The 27,385-nt window shown below is 35.9% G+C and overlaps 2 protein-coding genes across 3 annotated transcripts; one reads left to right on the top strand and one right to left on the bottom strand.

Annotated features, from left to right (window-relative positions):
• The first annotated feature begins 1,558 nt into the window (after positions 1 to 1,558).
• Positions 1,559 to 19,770, top strand: LOC139969859 (GRIP and coiled-coil domain-containing protein 1-like). Of its 2 annotated transcripts, none has more exons than XM_071975196.1 (18): positions 1,559 to 1,728; positions 2,233 to 2,392; positions 3,525 to 3,688; positions 4,688 to 4,828; positions 5,880 to 5,969; positions 6,491 to 6,619; positions 7,307 to 7,356; positions 7,994 to 8,135; positions 8,877 to 9,058; positions 9,860 to 10,047; positions 11,506 to 11,648; positions 12,954 to 13,070; positions 13,220 to 13,300; positions 14,359 to 14,489; positions 15,165 to 15,300; positions 15,690 to 15,892; positions 16,120 to 16,249; positions 16,705 to 19,770. In XM_071975196.1, exons 2-18 carry the CDS (start codon positions 2,308 to 2,310, stop codon positions 16,753 to 16,755), a joined length of 2,163 nt encoding a protein of 720 aa, XP_071831297.1. In that variant the 5' UTR covers positions 1,559 to 1,728; positions 2,233 to 2,307; the 3' UTR covers positions 16,756 to 19,770. The 2 variants fall into 2 exon arrangements, with proteins under 2 accessions (XP_071831297.1, XP_071831298.1); XM_071975197.1 differs by having other exon boundaries at positions 1,559 to 1,732.
• Positions 19,383 to 26,934, bottom strand: LOC139969860 (uncharacterized). Its single transcript, XM_071975198.1, has 8 exons — positions 26,748 to 26,934; positions 26,372 to 26,424; positions 24,675 to 24,804; positions 24,191 to 24,372; positions 22,853 to 23,131; positions 22,250 to 22,456; positions 21,152 to 21,322; positions 19,383 to 20,632 (listed from the first exon to the last, which is right to left on the bottom strand). The coding sequence occupies exons 1-8, from the start codon at positions 26,771 to 26,773 to the stop codon at positions 20,520 to 20,522; spliced, it is 1,161 nt and encodes a 386-aa protein (XP_071831299.1). The 5' UTR covers positions 26,774 to 26,934; the 3' UTR covers positions 19,383 to 20,519.
• Positions 26,935 to 27,385: the final 451 nt, after the last annotated feature.

Here is a 27,385-nt window from a genome sequence, read left to right as displayed (position 1 = left end):
ATGTTGTACACACTAAAACTTGAAATGCGTTGACTAAAACGAATGACAGTAATGACAGCACAGACATTTGCTTCAACCGGATATCACAGTTCAGACTTCGTGGGTATATTAAAGTCACGCAAACCGAGTGGACGCGAAGTGCGTGGCTTACAGATCTAGTAAAGTACGGACAAGCCTACAAACGCACCTTATAGTAAGCGAAATTGTAAGTCTGATTTTAAAAAGTAAATTTAACGTCATTTTTCCGATATTAATTGTTAGAAACTAACAATACTATCATCTTGAAACGGCTTCAGTTATCTTTCTATATAAATCTACAGAGGTAAACGTCAAAAGCACAGCACCCAAGCGCATTCTCACAAAAAAAAATTTCCCTGTGGTTTCTATCCGTAAATTACACCAAAACCCTGCAACCACGTAACATGCGATTTTCCTCAAATCATTTTTGTGCAGAAAACCAATAACCGCATTTACTCCACCCATTCATTCTATCTCTTCTCACCACTGTCCTTCGTTGTCATTCGTTGTCATTCGCTGTCATTCGTTGTCATTCGCGAATGATATTTAACCCTGTACAAAGTCAATTGTCATTCGGTCATTCGTTTTAGTTTGTCCCCTTGATTGTAACATAGTATGACTGGCTAATCTCAACTACTCCTGGAAGTTGGATCACAGTTGGAAGACTGCGTTGCCAACTGTGCAAAATGCTTTTCACTAAGCTTGACTTAGGCTATTGTAATATTTTTGTCGATTTATGATTGAAACCTGATAAATTTAGATTGTTGCTTAGCTGTCAGAGCTCATCTCTGTACTAAGACTATTTCATCACATTTTATCGTTTCGAAGAAACATTCTCCTCCTTGGTGAACAACTTATGAAAAAAAATAAAGGAAAAAGACATTTTCACTGAAGTGCTCTGATGACATCCTCCATTCTGCAATTGCCAGATCATCCCAGATGCATCATTTACAAAATATCACAAATGTTATTACTTCGCTCTACAAAATGCCACGAGGATCTGGTTTTTGTCTAATTATCAGGGGGAAAACACAGCAATTTTGCTAGGCAGTCAACTTCAGCCACCAGACCCTCCTTTTAGGTGTGAGAGAGAGGGGTGGGTGGAGATGTGGGGGGGGAGGCCTTGGTCGAATCTCCAGACTCCCTCCAAGAGATGCCATTTACTACCAATTACCTATATACAAAACATGAGCACAAGTAAGTGATATGGCGTGTGCGTGATATACTCTAAACAGGCAGACCCTCTCCAGCCACCATCCCCCTCCCACCATTCAGTTCCATTCTCACTATAACCGAATCTTTTATATTTTAGTAAAGGCCAATAATGTAAGCTACAATACTGACCTCATTTCTCCCCCTTTCAAGATCACACGGTTTTCAAGTGCATAAATTAGTAATCTCTTCTGCAAATACAGAACAAAAACCATATAATTTAGACAGGTGTAATGAGTACTTCACATATGCCCCTTCATTCATCGTCTTTTTTGAACGGTGTGTAGTCTGTTTACAACAATGCACCCAATATTTGACCTTTGCTCTTGTTCATGCAAACATTACAGATGAGTTACACGACGACAAATTATCATAGTCCTCATCGCAGATAAAACTGAGCAAAAATACTTTGACCAAACAGTTCACCAATGGATCTACAAAAATATGGGTCTTAATTAACGAACAAGTGCTGTTAGAACATGCCTTCAAGAAACTCTAGTAGGTATAATACTAAGGCTAGTCCAATCGTTATTTAGTCAGCATCGTAAGCAAACGAGCCTAGGCTAAACTTGAACTTAGCCAAGTTAGCCTAGGCTAGTTCAGTTACTCATTGAGTCGTCATTCGTCGCCATATTGGCCTATCCAAACAAACATCACTAGCATACTTACCCCCTATCGTTAGTTAGGTCTAGGGGCCTAGGTAGAAAACGGCGCACTTAACCCATTTCATATGAATATGAAAAGTAGCAAGAATTCATTAAGCAATTGATTTGACTTTTAATGTGTCTTGCACTCTGTACATTTTTATTCCAGAGCCGGTTTTGGACAACAAACACATCATTACATTTTACACTTAATTGTTCTGCAATGAATGAGGAAATCATAGGCTGAACCTCCAGAGCTATACTAACTAAAACTTGGTGTGGGGCATGATTTTATCCAACCTATGTTTATCATTAATATCTTGAAATTTTAAGTTTGAATTTGTTTTGTTATTACCAGATGGTGAAATAAGATGACTTAAAGTCAAACCATCAGATAAGGTTTTTTCTCTGTTGGTCATTTACGGCGGTCAACATGCATCGGAGTCAAACCAAGGAATTATTGGAGACGATTGAGAATCAGAAAGAGCAGATTACCAGATATGAAGTACGATTAAGAGGTTCGTATAACTTTACATGATCCCATAACAAATACAGTAGGAGCAACGTAGACCAACAACAGATACAGTATGTTACACTTGCGGTTGAATAGGTAACAGAATTATTTCAAATTATAAGAAGAAAACCGCAGTGTACATATTAATTGTACGTTCTTTGTTGAAGGAAGCTGAATAATACTTTTGCAACTGTACGTTAGTCCGGCTTCTGTTAAGTAACAGTCAGCAAATTGTTGGGGTTGCTTGCAAGGCACTTGTTCTACCAGTGTTTTACTGTTACAGTATGTAAATGTAATTTGTCTTGTTATATTACACATGAATATTTCTTGAAACCTTTATTAGCCTTCGAATAAATGTTTTCATGAGTTTTTATTAGGTCATCTACAGGTGGCTTATAAAACATTCTTCATATCAATGTGACTTTTTTAAGAATTTTACATTATTAAATTTAAATTACATTTACATATTCAATGGCCTTTTCAGAGATCATGTTTGAATGTGTGATGTCCAAGAGCTTCCTTGTCTTATTTACTAAATACATCTGTAATGCTTGAGGTGTTTCATTCTAGATATCTCAGCACTGTTCTTTCACTAGTATTCATCTAATCCATATATCATAACCCAACATATTTATGAATGCCTATAAAACACATTACGTACTTCAAAAGATGAAACTGTTCCTTGTAATATAATGTTATTTTAGATTTTAAGTTATGTTCAATGCTGTATATTTATAAATGCTTCAAGAAGTTTGTGACAATCTCCGCTCATGAAAACTTCCCGTACATAATGCATGTGCAGATAGCGAACCATTTTACATAGTTAATTCGCATGAGATTGGTCATAGATCAAAATCTAAATCTTATCCATATATCATAACAGAAGATGACAGGTGTGATAAATTGATTTTAGTGGCATACTCTATGCAAGACATATGCAAAGTTAACCGATACTGATCAATCTCTGTGTGCAACAACTACTGCTTAGGAAGTAAAGTAAAAGCGTTAGGTCTATTTACTATTGTACTGGTGTACGTACTTCAGTGTAGATTCACATCTTGGGTTATGATCATCAAAGCCATTTCACTGTCAGCTACTTCTTTCCGTGATGTTTATCTATGATTGATTTCTTTTAGATATTGTGCATGCTTACAAGTCTCTAGTGAAAGAGAAAGAGGCTCTAGAGGCTAGCTTTAAAGTCTTGAGTACTGCATCTCAGTCCAACCCAGAGAAAAGTATTTCAAAGTCTGCTTCCAGGGAGGACTTTGCAAAGGAACAAGAAGGCGCAGAAGATGGACAGGTAAGAGTTTATGATTTTAAATTGCCACAATTTACTGGCAGTTTCACCAAAGTTCCAACAATTGCAAAAGAAATGATTACAATTGATCAAACTACTGTAGGCCAAGGTTTCTTCACTTAAATGAAATGCTTATAAGGAAAAGCATTGTCTCAAGGACATAGTTAATCTAAGTATTGACATGAAAAAGTGAAAGAATTTTTTTTTAAATGTAGAGATTTCGTTTCCATTCAAAACAAAAGTTGGCAATCTTGTTTACAATTTTGTGAAAAATGATACTTAAACAAGCAAAAGCAAGAAAACAACAAATATTTTTAAAATACTATTCATACTTCCTTAAAGTATTACGGACACCTACCCCAATTTGCCCCATATTCAGTACATTTGTTGTGTGTGATATTCTTATTCAAAGTCTGCTAAAATTTTCGTAGAGCTCATTTCATTTCCAAGACATCATACACATTTGAAAGTTTTCATAAATCTGGGAAACTCATTAAATATGTGCAAACTATGATGTGGAGAGTTGTGCTCATCCAAATTTCTTATTTTAGGCCTTAATAAGTTAATCCTTAAGTACAAGCTCACATATACCATTTGAATCATGTGATGTTTCCCTTTTCAAAGGAGACAATAAATATTTCCAAATGCCGGCCTGTGTTCAGTGTCCTCGAAACAAAGGTTGTAAAAACAAAGTGAATAACATGATAGAAAATTAGGCAGTCACTCCCTTTACATCATCAGTGTTCCTTATTAGCTAATGTTTACTCATCAATAAAACTAGAATTAAGAAAGACTTGTAAAATGGTCAATCTTTGATGGATATTGATGGGAGATGCAGCTATTTTCATGGTTGCTATGACAGACTATGAGAGTGATTAGGGCAATGTCATTCATAGGTGTCCGTAGACATTTAATGCAATAGTCTTGGGAATGTTAACAGTACATTTGTTATATAACATGTGAGGTTTTGTTTCTTTTATTTTTTATTTATTTATATCTTAGGAGCAAGAAGAAGATGACAATGCAGAGAGAGATAATGAGATGAAGCAACAAATCGCTACTCTTTCCTCATCTATGGCTACCTTGACAGCTGAAAAATCCAAGATGGAGGCTAGTTTCCAAGCGGATAAGAAGAAAATTCGGGTAAGGATTGGGACAATGGTTTCTGTTAGGTATTTCCATGTCACATTTCAAACATTTCATATTGACATTTGAACAGTTCATTCTGTCAGTAAAAGTGCGTTGAAGCAGATTTGAGGAGACAGTATAGAGGATTATTAGCATATTTTGGAAAACTGTCCCCAACTGGCCAATGAGGAATAGCCTACAGTATATAAGGAATAATTTCCTGCTCACATTATGTGTAGCGGTTTCAGGTTTATGAATTTTGTTTCGCATAAAATACTCAAAATTATGTGTGCATTTGTTTGATAGCAATCTGCCCCTTTTTGCATTTGTTTAGCAATCTTCCCAGTTTTTGTTTTACATTTTACTATGTGATTCAGATATATTTTTCAATACTTGAGGATCAACTAATTGTATTCATCACAAAGGTGCTGTACAAAAGAGATCACAGATTTAGGTTATAGAGTTAAATACAAATGGATTTGTTTTCAAGTAAGCCTTAAAATGTTTGAAATTGTCTAAAATATTGTTTGGAGGAAAAGTGAAGTTAAAGTGATGTTTAGTGTAAAGGTGAAAGATACAGACCAGAGGCCAATTGATAATTTAAACAACTTCCAGCTTATACAAAAACTGCAAGAATAAGTAAACCTAAGAATAAATATGTGTATGCTCTACCCAACTCCAGACCTAGTCTGCTTTTATTCCTATTAATAGATACTCTATGATCAATATGTAAAATGCACTGATGACAGAATATCCGCGATTTCTTTTCTACCTTTGGTATTTACACCTCTCAATTTCCATGAATTTCTAACAACAGCATTGTATCATTTGATCTGTCATTCGCATGTTTTTCATTACCTACGGATATCCATCCTGCAGGGGGACAAAAACTATTATCCTAACACACTGTAGCATATGCAAACTGGAGCCTATACCGCAATTTTTGCAAAGTTTTTTTTTATACCCCAGGCTCATCCCTGATGAATGGACAAACTATATAGAAAACATTACAGCCTGCATGTATCAGTTGCCATTCCATCATCTTTCTCTTTATCTTCTTCAACAGCAAGAGACAGAGGAGATAATGCAGAGGTTTACAGAGGAGAAAAGCAACTTAGAGGAGATGGTTAAAAACATGGAAAGCCAGCTGACAGATGTAAGTCATAGAATCAAATTCAAGAGTGTTCTTATTTCCTTGTAAAGCCTTGACATTGTCTAACATATTGTTCTGAGGTTAATATAGTGTTCACATTTTCTTTAGTTACTTTTGTGATTTTGTAAAGCTTGTTTTATTACAAACAGCTAGTTATTACAGAAAGCTTGTTAATACTGAATCATGCAAATACAAAGGTGCCTTAAAAATCTACATACATTTGCATATTCATAAAGCTTTCTAGCTTTTGTAGATTGCAGTCTGCTATGTATTTATTCATCTTCTATTTTTGGAGCTGTTGAAATTGCAGAGTATGACACTTTTGCAGTGTCTGAAATTGCTTTTTATTGTGAGCTGTTGATTAGACTAGTATTTACATACATGAGTATAAGGCACATATAATTAATTCATTTCTTATACCAGGGCTCTAAGGTGTTGTAAGGATGTTAGCAGAGACAACAATTATATTCTATATTATTACACAATATCTTGAAAAACAATTAAGTTTCTTGATTAATTGTTAGGCGAGGAATAGATTACGCAGTCAACAACAAGAACGTGAACAAGAGCACGTTAACCACGCATTGATGTTGAGGGAGCTGCAGACCCTGCTGGCTCTGGAACGCACAGAGAAGGACAGGTTAGATGATCAGGTAATACTGCAGTTTCATTCTCAAATAGAAAATTATACTGCTGTATTAATGGAAAAAGTGGGTGACAAAGTTTTAGAATATAACAGAAACATTAATTACTTGCAAGTTAATGTTCTTTTTGTCAAATCTAGGAGGGGTTGGGGTGGACTGAGGTCATAGGTCAGTAGGCTCAGTTGGAAGTAACCAATGTTGGTATCTATCCCATGTATCAGATGTATTAAAACAGTCTTTATATTCTTTTCATTCAGCATAAAGACCACTACAAAATAAAAACATGATTTGGCGGCTGATTGTTTTAACTTCAGCAATAACTCGCTGATTACCTTAAGACATTTTTGGTTCTTCATGTATAATCTATGATTCGCTCTGCTTTGAAAAATATTCACAATCGATAATAACTGGCAGATGGAATACATGGCATTAAATCAGGTTGTTGTTTTGGATGGGGTGGATATGAGTTTTTGCCCTACAACAAGGTCTAAACATAGAACAACCTCGCAATGCCAATATTTTACTAAGCTACATATTCAATATTTTAGTCAGAAAGAAATAAAAACTGCTTAAATAATCTGTTAGCAGTACATGAAAGAATTAGGTCACATTTGTATTTGTATGTACTTGAAGAAACAAACATGACTACTACAGTGCAAATTAAGTGTTTAATTTTGATCTTAATTTTGATTCTAGATTGGAGAATTAGAAGAGACTCTTGCCCTTGTCAGAGCTGAACCAGACAAGTAAGTACATTTTGTAAATCTTTTAAGAGGTAGGGCCAGGTGGCAGAATGTTGAAATCATTGCAAACAGAAACCCATTTTGTTTGGTTTTATTTTACAAAATTGTGACTAATTTTATGAACTGTGTAGAAACAACAGAGCAGGCTTGAATTACAGTCCCAAGCTTTTATGTAATATTTTTCGCACAAATTCAGTGCCAAATATACACAGGTGTAAGAAGGCAAATTATTGATGAAATAATCATTAGTTTTTATTGTTTGTAATGGAACCTAGTCTCCTGTATTGTTGAAATAAAATTGGCTTCTTGTTTGATTTAATATTTACTGGTACATAAGTGTTCTAGCAATCCAGGCTGTTGGATGGTACAATATTTATTGGTACAGAATGTTTAGCAATCCAGGCTGTTCAATGGTACAATATTTACTGATACAGAAGTGTTTTAGCAATCCATGTACAATATTTGTGACATGGCGTTGAACTGGAGATCAGTTTCATTCCTAGGGACTTTCAATTCTCCTATTACTGACTGTAAATTTCTCAAATTGATCTGGCTTTTAATTTATTTGTTCATTATTCAAGTCTTCGGTATTTTTATTTAACATGGTATCATTTCAGTAACTTTATCATGATCCTTTCAGATCTCACATTTATGAGCAACAGATCAAGAAGCTTTCTGTTGAACTTGAATCAGTTCAGAGAAAGTTCATCGCTGCCCAAGAGGAAGCTGCCAAACCACCGCCTCTGCTCCTACAACTGCAGAAAGATATGGCTGAGATGAAGGTAAGATTATCATCCTCAATGCCATTAGTTACCTTACTCTTAACCTCTCTTTGGTATCAGGGGATGGGGATGGGGGGGTGGGTTGAAAAGATGACCCCATTAAAGGGATATTGGTCAAAAGCACATCTTCATAGCATTTTGTACCCTGGAGATTTTTTCACTTTTTGGTGATATTTTGGGAATTCATCTGACAACAGCAATGTGAATGATGTCATCATGACCAAAGGATTGCAAATGTTTGGCTGTTTTCATTCATCCAATGAGAAAAATAATATTTCAACAAAAATGATAATTGGATGAAATTTCAACATGCCGAGAACATTAACAGCAAGAAACATTCCAAACACTTTAAATTTGTCACATTTCAAGGATAATTTAACAATAACATTTATGATAAGAATGTAAAACTTTGACGCACACCTGTCATGTTGTCATCACAGTACATCACATTCTGTGACTCACTTTGCTGCAAGAGTTATTCGGGTTAAGCCAGTCAAAATGGGTTACATTCAATCACCATATCTCAAGTTCAATTTTTGTGTTGGTGTTTTCAATTAACAGCGTGGTATATTCTCTCTTTTGTATTGTCTAACATTGGAATATCCCTTCAACCAACAAAACTTGACTATAAAATGGACTAATTGTTAACAGCAAGTTTGTATTTCCTTAGTTAAATGATATTTTGGTGGCTGGTGAGCAGTGTGTTGGGTATTGATCTCGGTGCTATCGGTGCCTCCACAGGCTCAGCACAGGATACAAGTTGAGATGGAGCAACAGAAATCAAGAGAGGCGGATGAGAGATTGAAGAGGGCGAGAGCCTTGGAGGAAGAAAGAGTGACTGCTTTAGAGGCTAAATTAGCAGAACTATCGGAAGTCGTGGGTAGCAATGACAGGGTACGACAACAAGACCAGCTTGCAATACAGTAAGTCATGGTGCAAGGATGGTGTGTTCTGGTATGAAAGAGCTTTGGATTAAGGCAGGGTGGGGTGAGTATACAATAGAGTAAACGATGGTGCAAGGATGGTGTAAGGATGTTGTGGTTTGGTATGGATGGGCTGTGTACTGAGGAAGGGTGTGGTGAGCTTGCGCAATGCAGTAAGTGATGGTGCAAGGATGGTGTGGTTTGGTAAAGAAGAGCTTTGGATTAAGGCAGGGTGGGGTGAGTATACAATACAGTCAATGATGGTGCAAGGATGGTGCAAGGATGGTGTGGTTTGGTATGGATGGGCTTTGTACTGAGGAAGGGTGTGGTGAGCTTGTGCAATGCAGTAAGTGATGGTGCAAGGATGGTGTGGTTTGGTAAAGAAGAGCTTTGTATTAGTTTGGGTGAAGTGAGGGGGTAATGCAGTAAGGATGGTGTGGTCAGTCTGGTAAAGAACAGCTACAGTTATGTATCAAGGCTGAATGTGATGAGCTTGCGAATGAATGGGTGTGGCTGAGGGGTCCAGACAGGGCGTGCCCTACAAATAGTTATTAAGTCTTTTATTTGGGGCTTGACCAGCAGGAGGTACAGACAGTTTATGGTCACAGTGTGGTCAGTTTTGCAAGGTACTTTGTTGATTAATTATCCAAGTAATAATACAAACTATAAGTCTATAGTATGTCGTTGTATTGAATGGTGGTGGAGAGGGGAGGAGTTACTATCAGTTACCTCATCATGTATATATGCATATTCATATGGAAAGCAGCAACAGTCCATGTTAGCATTTTGTACCTATTGCAGGAAATTGAAAGAACGTATCACTCAACTTGATATGGAGAACACTGCCCTCGCTCGAGCAGCGAACAGCAACAACACTGTCAACGTTGAAGAATCCACTGACCCTGCAGAAATAAAAGAAGGCATTCTAAAATTGAAAGGACTTTTAAAAATAGCCATCGAAAAATCAGAAAAACCGGTGGATATTGACGGTGAGCATTAACATTATTGATGATTATTTCATAAGTAAGAAATTTGAAATGAATGTGAACTTATTTCATTAATTAACTTATTTGGCTTAACAGAATTCATAAGTTTATGTTGTTTGAGCATTACTTAGCAGGTTGATCCAGTTTTCTTGCACTTTGTAACTTTATTATGTTAACAGCATACCAAACCAGAACATATCTACTTACACACACTTGTAAATTCTTGTGTTCAAAGCATACCAAACCAAGACATATATGCCTACTTACATTGTAGTACAGAAATGTCTGTTATTCTTGCAGGCTTTGAGAAACACTTAGCGAGTGTTTTGATTGCACGGTCTGCAACATCAAGACTAGTTTTATGTTGTGTTTTGCATTTATTAACAATTGCTTGATGAATAGAATAAAACAAAGGACAACAGAGTTGTCTGTAAATATGTGTATAATAAATTGGGAACTGCTGACTCCCCTAAATTCTCCCAAATAGCTATTGAATCTCTAGTTGCGTTTGGGAGATATCCTTGTTCAAAAGTCGTTTCTAGGAGCTGTAAGTCTGTAATGTCTTTGTTCCGCTAGGATCTGAAACCAAAATGAAATAAAACTGTTAGCAAACTGCTTATCCACTAGAGAGCCTGTGTAATAGAATGTGAATGTGAATCTAAGGATCTGAAACCAGTTGTTTCATATTTTCAAGGTACTATATTAAAAACTGTTGACAATGAAACAAATTGATACAATTTGTGGGATCATGTTGAAGCATAAATATTTTAAATCTTCATTACAGTATGTAAAAATTGTAAAATATATAAAAAAAAAACACAAAAAACCTTTTGGCTGATAGAAGTCATGTTGACATGTAATCAAGTCTTCAGCCTTGTGCATGAAGAAAAGTTTAAAACAAATTTCTCTCAAATGAAAAAAAAAACAATTCTTAGCAGTTTAGGGAAGTTGTTGATATCTCTATCATATAGACTAATAGCAATGGTTGAGTTTCTGTGTCCTTTAACTGAGTCCTACAAGTTAATTTCCTGCAAGCTTACATCTCTCCCCATGATAGCAAAACTTATCAACTCCTAGAAGGCTAGAAATTGACTCAAATACCCTGTTCATTTTTATTTTATTCATATGTTGCATTCGTGTCACAACAGATGTCTAACCTTGATATTCTATGTTCCTTCTCAACAGACTTATAGCCTGTTTGTACTCCTTTTTTTAGATGTTTTTTAGGCAAAACCATCTTTACTTATGAAACTTAATTGTTAGTATGTTCATCAGTAGGAACATTAATTACCAACATTTTGAACATAACAAATATACTTTATGACATTGTAGTCTATTGAGAGATTTTGGTGACTAGTGTAGTGTGGTTATTTTAATGTTAGTTATGAAACATGACACCAGTTACTTTGTTGTGTTTTGAAACAAGTCCATAAATTGTCTTACTCTCTTCATCTGCTGCAGATATTGGCAGCTGGGAGGATGAGACCAGCAGGGAGCAGAATCCTAACCACAAAGCCTGCCAACAGGAGCTGAGACAATTAAAGGATGAATTTGAAAGATACAAATTGAGGGCGCAGACTGTCATCAGGAATAGGAATGTCAAGGTAAAACAACACCAACATATAACACCAGTTCTTAAAGATCTTCACTGGCTAAGAATTGCGGACAGAATCAATTATAAAATTCTTGTCCTTGTGTTCAAAGCAAGGAATGGTCTAGCCCCAAGTTACCTACAAGAGCTTCTTCAAGAATACAGACCTAGCAGGGTGCTTCGTTCAAGCGTACAACATATGCTACCTGTTCCTACTGTTCCCACTTCCACCTATGGGGAACGTTGCTTTGCTAGATCAGCTCCACAGCGCTGGAACAGTCTCTCCTTACATCTGAAAACAATCCAGCATGTGTCAACTTTCCAAAAAGAACTCAAGACATTCTTATTCATGAATGCGTATCCATTTGTTTAATAACTGTTGTGTCCATTTTGGGTACTTTGCTCCTGCAGCGCTTCTGAGCAGTTTTTTTAACTGGATAAAAGCACTTTACAAATTCTTGTATTATATTATTATTATTATTACAAACTAGGGTTTGCTAATTTTGTTTCCTTTATGTCTTGCTGCTTATTATCTGACATTTTGTGTTAAAGTAATTCTTCTGTCACTTCCCCTCTGATCCCCTCCCCCTCCTCCCCCTTCCCTCCTCCCCCTCCCCTCATCCCTAATCCCCCTCCCCTCCCCCCTCTACTTTCATCCCCTTCCATCCCTTAATAGAAAATTCAGTATTGGAGTTACTAACTCAAAAACAAATTTGTTGTGATCTGTTCGCTCAGATTACACAATTCACCCCTCCCACTTCCGTCATCTCCCCACATTCCAATACCCCTCTGTCAAATAAAAGTGTTGATATTTGTGTTGAAAAGGTTGACCTTGGAACAAAAGCAATCTCCCCAAATTCCAGTACCCTTTCAACAAATAAAAGTGTTGATATTTGGGTTGGAAAGGTTTACCTTGAAACAAATGCAATCTCCCAACATTCCAATACCCCTTTAGCAAATAGAAAGTTTTGATATTTGGGTTGAAAAAGGTTTACCTTGGAAGAACAAATGCAAGAAGTCTTTCTCAATTTCAACTTTATCTCGAAGGAAACTGTACGATGTAAGAATAGGTAGAAGAAATCATTTCACTTCAAGGTCCCGAGTTTGAGTCACTCCAAAATTAATGTATTTCCTCCAGTTACATAGTTGTTGACAATAAACAATTCATAATCATGGAGGTTAAAATATGAATCTAAGAGACTGGCTTTGGTCAGCTTGCTGCTTTGATAAGCCAATGATGGCTTCTCCGCGAGTCCTGCTTGCAGGAGGATCTAAAATACAATACTTAACATTTCTATTGTTTTGATTTATCTTACAGGATACAACAAGCAATAAAGAACAAGAAGAATTACAAGCACAAATGAATGAATACAAGGAACGAGTGGGAATATTGAGACAACAACTCGACGACGAAGAGCAGAATCATCGAGAAACGGTAAATATCTCCTTAAATGAGACAGCAATGAATTAATACTTACCATGGTGATAGACTTTACACATAGGAATTCATTTTACAGTCGTAGCTTTAATTTTCTAATTTCTGTTTTTGTCATGGTTTTGCCTTTGTTTTACTTTTGTCTTTAGAAACAAGCTATGGAAGGCCAATTGATGAAACAGAAGGAGCTTAATAAACAACAGCTGTGCCAGGCTGAAGGAGAATTTAAGGTATTCTGAAAGTCCACCCCCCCCCCCAAAAAAAAAAAGACTTAAACACATCAGCATTATCTCTTGGTTTGATTTTGAAAAGATGATGCTTTGGTTGAATCAAACTTTAGATCAGTTGTCGTGAATATTCACCACACTCACTGAATATTTAAATATTTTGAATACATTCTTTTGATATTATGTGTGACAACCATATCACTGAGTTCATTAGGAAGGGACTTCCTTCTCCATATTCTGAAACATCTCTCTTGACTTTATGAAGATAATTTTAGCAAAAAATGTTGTATTTTTTGTGTGGGTGGGTGACTGTTTTATGTAGTTCAGACCCCTTTGTGTTATTGTGGAGTGATGGCTATATTTTCGTTGTTAAAAGTTCAGTTATTGTTGTGTACCTACTCTATCCACTATACACAAGCACAGAGCACTATTGCACACAACAAAGCCCTATAAACCACAGCTGGACAAAGTGTGGCCTGCACTCAGGTTTCTTCTGCCTGCATAACCCTCAAAACGTGGCCCTTTAACCTTATCCCCCCATGGGAGAAATCCTTTTCTCTACCCAGAAATTAACTGAGGTGATGAATTTCACTGAAAGACCGAAACAAATAACATGAAATATGTATACTTTACACTTTACAAACTTTATACTATACAGACTTTATACAGACTTTTTACAGATTTTATACTATACAGTATTTTATACTATACAGACAAACAGGTGTAGAAATTTCCTTTCCTTTCCCATATAATGTAATTTTTATAGTTTGTCATGGGAGTAGGAACATCCTCAAGCATTGAGACCTGCAGTTTGGGTATAAATTTTTTACTATGGCTTGTAAGATTTAGAACGTGCCCAGCCCTTGTGTTGTTTCCATCTACCTCTTCATCTCTGTGCCTTCTGTATGGTAGGCGAGGCTCTTATGAAATCACTCAAGGAATAGGTGGATGAAGGATGGGCTGTTTTAGTGGCAGACATTTCTTATTCTTTTAGAAATCTGTTGTGACAATAATGCAAGTGAACTCACTCTGGATTTTATGTCCATTTACATTTCCTTCAGCAAAAAATTGCTGATTTAGAGCATCAAGTGGGCAAACAGAGGGATCGAACGATGGCCTTACTCGTGGACAAAGATAAAGAAGTTGACCACTTAAAACAGCAGGTTAGCCAGTACACAGGAAGGACCTATGGGTATGTGATACAGAAAATCTGGTTTCATATTTATTAACTAATATCAAAGTTAGTTTGTACCCACAAAAATTAACTCTTTTCCTTGTATGTGTTAGTGTTTCTCTCAGCAGAACACACACACTGAGTTATAGTTAGTCCTTACTCATAGATGTATTCTAGCATCTAGTTGCCTGTATTTGTACTCAGGTATGTGATACAGAAAAATCTGGTTTCATATCTCTTAACTAATATCAAATTTGGTTTGTAACCACAAAAATTAACTTTTTTTCTTGTTTGTGTTAGTGTTTATGTCAGCAGAATAGAAAGGTACATACTTATAGTTAGTACCTACTCATATATGTATTCTAGCATATAGTTGCCTGTATTTGTACTCATAGAACTGTACTCGGGCGTTTTAGAATAAGTAGATGGTGAACTCGCACATGTTTTGCAAGGGAGGAAAAGTTGCTGGAGAAATGTTAAATGTTTTGAAGTGAAACATCAGAATGTCCCTCTCTGTGATGAATGAATAGTCGCAAAGCAAATGAATGTTGGAAATTCTTTTGTGATGAAATATCCTGGAATAATTTGGACTGTCAGAACCTAAAGGAAAGTATGTCTGAAGAATTGAAGCAAGTTTAGCATGTTAACATTGGAGACCAATGTTGAAATGTGACTGTTTCTTTGTTTGGGTAGTGATGAAGGTCAGATTCCACGACAGTTATCATCAGACTCCGTCTTCAGCAGTGATACTTTGGGAGCAGAGGCACCGGTTACCAAGGAAACGGAACAGATGGTCTCACAACTCATCTTAAACCCTGCTACTCAATTGGTAAGAAAACTAGGGAACGTTTAAATGAAGCTTGTAACCATATAGTCTGTGAGTAATGATTCTTCATCGGTTTATGGGTGATTGATCGTGTGCACTTTTACAAGCATATAGCTCCAAAGAGCCAGTCACATGTGAGGCCAAGAATTAATCAAGTTAGCTCCACCTACATGTGTGCCTGTATAGGTCGAACACCTCCGTTGGGTATATAAAAAACAGTTTGTTAACTTTTGCGTTAAACACAAGCTTGAGAACTGAAGGTAAAATCTTCTTGGGATGCTTAAAACAATCCAGAGTGGCTATGAAGGCTTTTAAGGAGCTTTCAGGATAAAATTAGATATATTCGATACGATAGCACGACAGTATTTCAATTTGTTCTTACCTACCATCAGGTTGCCAATAGCGGCACATCATTACTTCACTATGCAGAAGAACAAGCTAGAAGAGAAGTCCAACTCACGACAATCAAGAGACAGAAACAGCAATTAGAGACAGCCTTGAGACAACTACAAGACAAACATTCCTCTAGTACTGAGAAACATGCAGAGGAGATGGAAGCCCTACAGGAGGAGGTGGAGAGATGGAAGAGAAACAGGTCTGTAGAATTAAATATATTAAAATATTCCCGGTAAATGACACAACATCAGTAAAACAAATATCCTGTAGTGAGATATAAAACTCCAGTTGTTGAGGGAAGCAGAATTACAGAATAATATGTTTGTTGTTAGGGACAGTTGGAATTAGTACTATTCATGATCTGCCATGTCGTTCTGTGATAAAACTCTTATCATGAATTTTGTTTTCTCTTCTCCATTATTTTAGATCTCGAGAAGGCACTAACTTGGAATATCTGAAGAATGTTGTTTTAAATTACTTGCTTACTGACAGTATATCTGGAAAGAAGAGGATGTTTAATGCAATCTCCACCATACTTCACTTCAGTCCACGAGAGGTGAGCTACTTATAAGAAGAGGGAGGGTGCCGGGGGGTGGGGAGGGGGGGCAGGTAGTCCCTGAGGCCTAAGGTGGTCAAGTTAGGGGAAATACAGAATCAAGAATATTATAATCTCATTTTCATAATATGACGGCTTTATAAAGGGCTGAATTATTGTCAGTATTTGAGTCTCATCTCGCTCTCAATTCCATTGGAGGCGAACAGAGCAAAAACTGAAACAACTTGCATTTTCATGTTAACAACATTAAATAGATTTGAGTATCAGGTTTGGTAGAAGTAATTGAGTCTAATGAATGCTTCTAGATCTTTTTTAAGATTTGAGCTTGTGACGCTTATGAGTTAAATTTCCTTGCACCAGGATGAGTTTGAACATATCATAGTGATCTTTGATGCATAATATCATGTTTGTTTCATTTTTCAGTAAGATTGTTTGTTTTTTTTCAAATTCTACAGAAAGAAAATGTGATGAAGAAGACTTCCTCGGCTTGGTGGTCTGGGATGTAAAGCAACTTCCTTAAAATTTACGATAGAATGTGAAAGGAAAAACATTTTTTTCTTGGTGATAGTCTGGATGAAAAGTTGCCAAGTAATCTCAACCATGCTTCCTTGAGATGTCTTCATTTTATATCTTAAATTGGCCTACCTTCATTTAAACTTTTAAGGGTAATGTTCTATTCCAAGAATGACTACCTAAGTGAATTATTTGAAATTAATTTAATTAATTAATTAATTAATTTTAAATTTAATTGGTTTGAAGCTTTCTGTCTTTGCCTCAGACAATAGGTGACAGCTATGCTGTCTTGTCCAGACCTCGATCCAAAGAATTGCTGATGGTGTTTTTTTAATTTCTAAAATGAGGTGAATAGTAAATAGATGGTTATTTTTTTTCCTTATATATACTTATAGCTTTAAAATTTCACTTATACTTAAATGAGTTACATCATGTGAATGGGTCACATAAGTTACATTACATAAGTTACATGGTTTTTTTAAGGTTGAGAATGAGTTATGTAAGTTATATTGTGTAAGTTGAATGGGTTACATCGTGTGAATGAGTCTAAGATAAGGTTGTGCATGAACGTTACAGTGCTCAGAGTAATACAGCCAAGTAATATAGCCAAACGCAAAATACAACATAATGTCTGCCCAGTAGATAAAACATGTTCACGTTTATGGTCGAGTGAAATCGTTACCAGTAACTTGCCAGAATTTAGTAGTCACTGACCTCAATCACTGTTGGGAAAGATCATCACAAATTTGACTCTGTTTCTAAATGGAGATGTCTCTGGTCAGTCTTTGCTGGTTAACATTCCTTTCTTTTAATTGGATAGTCTAAATATGACATTAATATTGTATTTCTTGAAACTAAGAGTACTTTATTGAATGTTTTCTTCTTTGAATGTATTTTTAATGAACCAATCCAACAAACAACAATCTGAACTTTTCTTTAAAAATATATACATATAAAGATAGTAAATTATCTGAAAAAGCCGAGTGAATGATGTTGTGCATGCTGTTATAGATACAGTCGATGACAAAAAAAGTACAACATATTAAAATATGATCTAAAATAGATGTAAGGACACAAAACTGGACATGACTCATTGTTTGCTTGAAATGTCCAGCAGCTGGATGGTTTAATTTTAAATTGGTCTATTTTAATCATTTCATCTAATTTTTGAATGTTTGGGTACCCCCAGAAAAGGTTAACATTACTTTATAAAGGGCCATGAAATGTTAGCGATTTTTTATAGAACTAATTTCTTGAGTCTTTAAAGTTTTATTAAATACTTGCTAATGGTAATACGCCAAAGAAATTGGTATTAATTTTGCGTAAAATGGTTTTGTATACAGAAAACATTTTATCACAATCTTTATAAACATGTTATATCTAACAGTACTAGTATCATAAATTCATTTGAATAAAATGTTATCATAAATATCCATTGTTTCATGATAGGGATCAATAATTGCATTTTTATTAACTTGCAATTTTTGTGCTTAATTGGTCTGTGTTAGTCCTGCGTTCATGTTGTCCAAACCTTCGCATCATTTATTTTTAAGACGGCTAGTTCATACTAGGGCATTTACATGTCAGTTGGGGAGAGGTGGGGTTTTTTTTTGGGGGGGGAGGTAGGGGGTAGGGAAGCTATTAACCACCAGAAGCTAAACTCTCATCTTCTTTGCCTATAAAGCTATAGTGGCAACTGCCTGAGACCGAGACATGGTTAATCTTACAGAAAGAACCTCATATCATAATTGGGGTATTGTCAAATTTTGCATTGTCCATAGGATCAGAGAATTGCTTTGCTTTATTCGTCAAAATATTTATAACGCCAAAATGTACATTGAAAGACATTTGTTATTTTAGGTGTAATGAAATTTTGTGCTTGCCAAAGACTGAACAATTATGTATACTGATATGAATGTATCTTGTATGAATTATGTGTATTTATAGAAATTACAACCATAATGGGCAACGCCTTCTTATCTTTATTTTGAGTTAAAAGAGGTGATAGGCTCAAGTGGTATGTGGACATTATAACTATAATCTAGACTTGTATCTTTGGGGAAGTTTGATTTTGTTTTATGTGAAAAATTCAATTAAATTTTATTTTAGTTATGAAAAGCAAAAGGTTTGGGGTGACATTTTATGTTCGTCTTTGTCTGCATGTTACATCTTCATATTTTCACATGGAACCAAATATTTTTGCTACTCTTCCTATCACATGTTAGTACGTTATCACAGAGTAGTGTTCATCCTTTTTGCACTTTTGAAAGTGACAACGAAACAAGTTGGTGGTTAATGCAGATTCACTCAATCTTGGTAGAATTTTAACTTGTGATGCTGGCCACCACCCACCGGTGGTTAATGCCAAGAAATTCACTCACTCTTGGTAAAATTTTATCTTGTGATGCCCATCGTTGGTTAATGCTATGAAATTCACTCTCTTGGTGAAATTTTATCTTGTGATGGCCATCGTTGGTTAATGCCATGAAATTCACTCGCTCTTGGTAGAATTTTAACTTGTGATGATGGCCACCACCCACCGGTGGTTGATGCCATGAAATTCACTCACTCTTGGTAAAATTTTATCTTGTGATGGCCATCGTTGGTAAATGCCATGAAATTCACTCTCTCTTGGTAGAATTTTAACTTGTGATGATGGCCATTGTTGGTCAGGTAGCATCTTGCAAGCTCTAATTTTTTTTTTTTTCAATCTTTAAAAAACAAAATAGAAAAAGGAAGGGTACAAATTGTAGCTGCCAATTTAAATAAGTAAAAAGGATTTGAGGGTTTTAGTGGAAAAGCATTTTCATGATTATTTTCAGTATAGTATCTTATTTTATCAGTAATGGAGTCACTTTTGCTTGACTCTGTTGTCTTATGTATGAACTGTTAGGTCATTTGAATGTCCAATCATATAGTTTGACTGTCACCCATGTTGTTTGGGAATTTCTTCATAACTGGTGCATCAACGAATAAGATATCACGAAATAAAGGCGAGTACAACATAAGTTTTGTTCTTTCTTTATTTCAAAATGTTATACTACAGCTTTACATCAATAAAAAACATTTAATGTTTAATTCCTTTTGTTTTCCTATGTTGCAAACTTACGCAAAGAAAGTGGAGTTTAAAACTATGACCAGTGCAACTCCTACCAAGGCAATTTTCCCCGCCAACTCCTGCCCCCTCCCCCTCCAATCCTTGAGTTGGTAGAAACATGTTTGAAAACTATTTTCAATGGGGACATAATATATAATTATATTCAGTGACCTAATGGCAACAAGATATTAGTAGTTTTCTCTCCTGTCACTGTAGCCTTTGGAGGAAACAAAATATTACAACCACATAAATAAGCAGACAACAGGATTGAAGCAGGGAATGAGAAAGAACAATATCATTAATTCCAACGGAATGGCAACGATCTTTTGCCCTCCAAGCATCATGATTCTTCAAGGTACATTATGTCATAAAATGTTTCCATTAACAGACAAGGCCGGTGGTAAAGTAGTCACTATGAATGTTAATGCATTCCAATCCGTCAAGCCCTACATACACTGTGCGTGGAATGCAGTCTTATGTTGAAACAGTGTTTTCCTTCATTGTAAATAGAGATTTTCTTACAAATTTCTTTCCGAAACAGAATTTTACTGTTGTAAAAGAGTTTTGTAGCAGCCTACAGATACCACTACTCTCTCATGGTTTATCCTCTGTTTACGTGCCCTGCAAGTTCATATATGCGATTAAGTAAACAGAGTGGCTTCAGGTGGCATCATGGAGAGGTTTTACCCTTGCGAATCTGGATAATCCCAGACGAAACGGCTGTCCAGGTGAGACTAACCTAACACCACCAAGTGGATTACTGCCACTTGAATCTGGGGGAGAAAGAACAAAGACAAACAGGAAAAATTAACATGAACTATAACTGAAGACAAGCACTATCATGTTTAGACAGAGATATTAACTTTTGGCCCTCTCTCTCTCTCTCTTTTTTTTTTACCCCTGCCCCTTTTGAACCTATTGATTTAAACTTTCCACAAAGTGGTGGCTGGATCCTCAGTCCTTAAAGAAAAGGTAAGGTATCGAAAAATGTGTCAATAATGCCCAACAAAATTTCTCTGTGAAATAATAATATAATGAAACATTAAAATATGTGGGACACCAAATCTTTATGTATTAGTCTGTTTATGGTTTAACCATTTTGATTTGTTAGATCCATGACAGATTATATATGAATATTGAAATTTTAATGGCAATGACGCAAAATTATAACTCAAACACCATGCATTGTTTTAGTTCTTAGTGTGTAACAGCCTCTGTCAATGCTACCTGTATAACTTATTACACAGCATTACATTAACAACAGCCTAATCATCAATGTTAATAATATTTACCTTGCGGCGATGTAACCACTGCTTTCCTCTTAATTTGTCTTACTGCAGGCAGATTTGGACTTTTTGAGGTTGAATTATTTGTCGTTAAAGGAGAAGAGAAGCCTTTACTTTTCCCCCTCATCATCAATGGAGTCTTCCTGGTTAGAGTAGTAGGTGCTGTGTTTTCATTGGCTAAAATATGATAAATTATGCAACATAGACGGTCAGAAACGTAGATGGAATAAATACATCAAGTTTTTAAAGTGAGTTGGATGACATTTTGACAGGGTTGCACATTTACCAGGAAGTTCATATGCTTCCCAGCTGGCTGGAAAATAGTGGCAGATGATGATACCAGGATTTTATCACACCAACACAATCCTCTGAAACCAGTTCCCAAATATGATACTGTGCTAAACATTGCTACAAATTTTCAACACTGACTTGCTTGAGGTCCTGACCCTAGAAACTATTTGAAGAGAGTGACAAATTGTTTGGATAGAACAGGATTCCAACCCATAAAACCAAGACTGAAATCCAGGCCCTCAGTTTTGAATTGTTCCTTTACCTGATAATTACCCAGACATGGGTTCGAGTAACAGACAGATGAATTTCTCAGTAATGGAAAATGCTTTGAATTTGGCAGCAAAAACACGAGCTAGCATTATTTATTTTACTTTCTAGCATATTTATAAGCAATACCACAGACTTTCAAACACAAGTGCTAATTCATTATTATAACCCATGTCTAAATTTTTCAACTTTCCTTGTATTTGTTAAACAATGTTGCTTATTACATGTACTGCATGATAACTACTATAAACAAAACAGCAACAAAAAGTAAACCTAATTAGCTATAAACTATGGAAATAGGAATAGATAAACTTTCAACTGCTCTGAAAAGGTAAAACTCATCCCCCTCCCCCCAACCTCCTAACCATATGACAGACAATCTGACCACTATATATTTGCCCCTGACATTTTCTAAATACAATATTTCTATGAAGCTTTTGCGTCTCAAATGTTATGCTTTGCTAAATTTAAACCCAAACCAAACATATCATTCATACTGTATTTCAGATACATAAAGTTATTTTCTCAAGTGCACATACAAATTACCTGTTTTGGAGGTCTTTAACTGTTTGTCACCTGTTGCTTTCTTTTCTTTCCTTGGGGTCTTTGAATGTTTTCCCCCGACTGTCTTCTTCTGATTATTGACCTTTTTTGGTGCTTTTTCTTCACTTCCTTTCCTCCTTTTCTTTTTTGGAGAAAAACTGAAGTCTTCATCCTCTGCGTCGTCATCATTGCTGCCATCACTGGCATCATCTAGAATGATGGGAAGAAATAGGTTTCAACTGCTCTTAATGCCACCCTTTAAACCCCCCTCCCCCCCTTTTTTTCTCTTATCCAAATTAAACTTCTTTTCTCTTCTTTGATTCTTACAAACTTGATATACCATTACACCAAAACTCAACTGCTTCATCAATAACACACACAATAGTGGATAGTCACAAATGGTAAACAATCCATAATGTAAACAAAATTGTCAATGTGTAGTCATACATAAAGAGGTTATCAAGGTTGGTTCATTGTTTTACTGAGGGTTTGATTCATGGTCCAACCTACTGGAAAAACATTTACTTAAATATAAACTTGATGAAGGAGAACAGGGAGGGGTTTCCCCCCAGTGCTGCCCAACTTTGTGTTTATGACTCCACATACCTGCTTTAAATTCATCATCACTGTCTCCCTGAGCAGTCTCTTCAAATTCCCCATCTTCATCACTGTCCTCTAAGACTTGCCTCTGTTTTTTAGCAGCTGTTGTAGCAGCCCTTCTTTTGCTTCTTCCGTTGTTGTGATTGATCTCAGACCCTGCTGGTACTGTTTCTATCAACTTAATCTCATCTTCTGAATCTGTTACTTTGCTGTTTTTTGTAGGTAAGACTTCACATGTGTTTCTGTCTGCTAAGGCTTCTGTTACATCTACAGCATCTCTCTCTTCTAAATAACAAAACAATACAAGAACAAAAGCAGGTTCACAACTAGTTCCCTAAAATGAAAGAGATGTTTTGCTTTCTTTTGAGGCAGCTGCATGACTGGAAGGATACAAATAATCAGTATTTTCAGCTTTTTGCAACTCACAGGTCTTTAACATAGTAATAATTGTTTAAGGGTTAGAATGTCAGTAAAACTAATGAAGTAATAATTGAATGTAAGAATACTAAAATTCTGACAGTATCATGAAACATGCACATCATTTGATTCTAAAAAAAACTGTTAAAGAGGTTATTAACTTAGCATACATGTGATGGTTTGTCATTTTACTTTAAAATACAAGCAACTAACCTACTACATCTTTATACTTCAAAGTAACAATCTTTCTAAATCATTATCATAGAGACATTGCAACTGCCACACAATGGATTCCTAATTCATGTGAGTAATGTTAATATTACATGTGGAACTTGGAGTACAGAAATAATAAGGGGTACTATAATACTGCATTTAAATTTAACCAATGTCAGCTTCTCATTAAAACATGAAAAGCTTCTTTCTATTTTTTCTTTCTTCTATTCTTGTGGGCAAAACAAAGCTCCAAATTGCTTCCATAACCCCATCATGACATAAAAGTTGTGATATATGATTATTAATTCTAAGATATCTATTTCCTTACTTTAAAGGGTGTGAAGACTCGCGCAAAAAGAAACGTCTAATGCTGGTAATCTGACCTAGTTTCGAATGAGGTGTAACAGAAGGGTTAGACACCACCATCGATCCCAGAAAATATTCACACACAGCTTGCTACCGTCGGTAATTAGACACTAGTGTACAGTAAGTACATACAGCTGCGGTCAATACCCACAGCACAGTGTAGTACAAACGATACAGCGATGGACATCTCAGGTCCAGCTAAAGATAACAAGGCATCACGTTTCATTACTGTCTGCATTTTGTAGCGACACGAACAAAACGTCACTTGCAAGCAACAGAAAATTAACTTTTTCAGATGGTTCAGGGGGTTTGGGGCGAGTCTTCAATGTCTTTAACATAGATAACTACCTGGTATGTGAATGTCTGCAACAACCTTCTCACATCGTATTGATTCTTCTTTCACATCCCCTGTCACTCTTGATGCCTGTATTTCTTTCGATTCCTGCTGCTCTTGAGAACCAGTTTCCACTTTCGAAATCTCCAAAGCCAACTCTAATTCCTTGTCAAATATCCTGTCATCAACAGCCTTCCTAAATGTTTGAAAATGAGATGATGTCAGCCTGGGCCACGCTTAGGAAAATCACAAGAAGCATACATACACACATGATATAACATACAATAATTTCAATCACAGTCAAACACAGCAATTTGTGGAGCAAATATCCAGGGTGTTAATGAGACTTGCAAAGCAGTGAAAGTATATATTTTAGGACTGATCACTGGGAACTGTTTGTATTATAATTCAGAACATTAAAATGTCACTGAACATAGAGCTATTTGCTAAATATCTGTGGCAGGTAAATCAGGATTGAGTGCATTCTTTCATCTTTACCTTTCTTTTGGAGTTTTCTTTCCTGTTTCTTTGGATTTCTGTTTATCTGGCTGCCGTTTAGAACTTTTCACATCTCGTTTTTCTTTCTTGGTTTTCTTACTAGCCGGGGGTGTGAAACTGGCAAAATCCTCTTTATTTGAAACAGAAAAGTAAAATGTGAGGAACAACGATTGTCAACATGAGAATAATGACCTTCAGTCATCCCTGATTCTTGATACATTCAAAAACATACAAATGATTTATCAAATCATTTCATTCCATTCAAAACCTTCATTGTCTGTCATACTGCTCTATGGCAACATACAACATGTTCTCTGCAGTTCTCTTAATACAGGCCAATTATCATGCAAACAATACTGCCAATGATAATTTATTTTAGACTGCAACTGAAGGGTCACACTAATTAGCGTCAACTCACGACAACTCACGACAACTCAAGACAACTCAAGACAACAGGTTTAAAATACCATCAAATACCATCAAATACAATTGATGTTATCAGAGTATATCTGGAAACACGTTTAAAAGTGACTGGAACCAGCGTGCATACAGATCTTTCACGGGAAAAAATGTTTTTGTCGTAAAAATCGCCAACTTTTTTCTAACGTTGAATTGGACGACGTGATGCCATTGCGCTTGCGCAATGACATTGGACCGAACCATTACACTACAGGTAAGTGTAATTTTTCAATAACATATGTAAATTACAATGGAAAAACAATAAGTATTCATTATTTTAAAAACATTCAATGATTTGACGGAGAGAATAATAAAACCGAGCAAGATGATAGTAAGCAAGACTCTGTAAAATTAATAATAACATATGTAAATTAAAATGGAAAAATAATAAGAAGTATTCATTATTTTAAAACATTAAATAATTTGATTTGGAGTTCATTCACCATACTTTGGTGCTTTATTACTACGACAACCCACCTTACCGACACTGTACACAAGGTACTTTCCAAACCTAGCACAAACCCACCCATATTATAATGGTTCGGTCCGATGGCATTGCGCAATCGCAATAGCATCACGTCGTCTAATTCAACGTTAGGAAAAAGTTGGCGATTTTTACGACAAAAACATTTTTTCCCGTGAAAGATCTGTATGCACGCTGGTTCCAGTCACTTTCAAACGTGTTTCCAGATATACTCTGATAACATCAATTGTATTTGATGTTATTTTAAACCTGTTGTCTTGAGTTGTCTTGAGTTGTCGTGAGTTGTCGTGAGTTGACGCTAATTAGTGTGACCGCAACTGAATGAAATCATGAATGTTAATGTAAGGAAGGATAAATTGGAGAAATGTAAAGCACATATTTTCTTGAACATTGATAAACAACTTGTACAGTACAAGAACATGCAGCATCATTTTTAAGGACATTGACTGACAATGGACCAATCTAACCTGATTTAGCTGTAATACCTAAAGTTGATGATCAATGAACAGAGGTGAACAGATGCTTGGTCTGAATTGTATAAATGTTGATAATATCCTTCCAACAGGAGAAGTTTGAGAGTTACCCCTTGTGAGGGTTGAGATTATTTTCAAATGTCATTTTCTCTACCCATAACCTCATATATAATTTTTTTTAACAGGTCTTACAAGAAAGCTTGACCATTCATGGATGCCTTATAAAGCCACTGAGAAGTCAAAATTCCAGTATATGACAGTAAATAAGAAGAGTCTCTTACCATCACTGTCATCATTGACGTCAAATGTAGTATAAGAAACTTCCCTTTTTGATCTGGAGAGGCAATAAAAGCTAGTATTATTACTATAGCCTAACTACTATATTACTACATCTAGGCTTAGGAGAACTGTAGCCTAATAATTCTTGGGATTTTATGTATGATATATGTAAGAAATAAGTGAATTGATATGGGTATGTTTAGTATTGTTTATTTCCCTTGAAGCCAAGGAGAATAATGAATTGTGCGACCTTCACTATTCATCCCCTGGATAGCCTATGCCTAACTGTAGACCCTACTGACAATATGAAGTAGGCTCTGCAGGGTTAGCCTACTGTGGATGTGGGTAGGCAAAGACAAAATGTAAGGTTTGTTTTACCGTCTGGGTCTGTTAGCCTCAGTCATGATGCACACGTATATAAAAAAGATCACTAAATCTTTAACGGATAAATCAAGGGTATGAATAACTCATATCATGTTAGTTTCTCCATGGGCCTTCGTTCGTTTGCTCGGTACTCTCTCGAATAGTTTTCATAACATACATAGCCTAAATATTAACCGTAAAAATGGTCACTTGACAGTACTTTCTGGCGGTTTTCAGCGCTTAAACTTTAAGTACTTCATGCTTGATTGACAGCTCGCTGACTTTGAAACACCCATTGAAGCAGTATGGAGCTAGTAAATACTAAATAGGGCAAAATAGCAGCTTCCTGCAATTTCGTTGCAGTGAACACATTGAGATGTTTAAATGTAGTGAAGTAAGACCCTAGTATCTAGGTAAACAGCTCTGAAGATTACTTTAGTTTGTGACATCTTGAAGTGCTCAACGCTTGGTGGCCATCGACATAGAAATGTCCGTTTCCTTCGATCTATCTCACAATTTTACTTTTGGAAAACATTACTTCACAGCAGATGGAGCGCTAAACGAACATTTAAAATGTTTTGAAATTCATGGGTGAATATTTAAATAAAACTGTTCCATAATAATAATAAAACTATTTTTGAAGGAAAGGAAGG

This window comes from Apostichopus japonicus, chromosome 7, assembly GCF_037975245.1.
Source record: "Apostichopus japonicus isolate 1M-3 chromosome 7, ASM3797524v1, whole genome shotgun sequence".
NCBI lineage: Eukaryota > Metazoa > Echinodermata > Holothuroidea > Aspidochirotida > Stichopodidae > Apostichopus > Apostichopus japonicus.
Note: the sequence above shows the minus strand (reverse complement) of the source record. Positions and strands in the feature narration are given on the sequence as shown.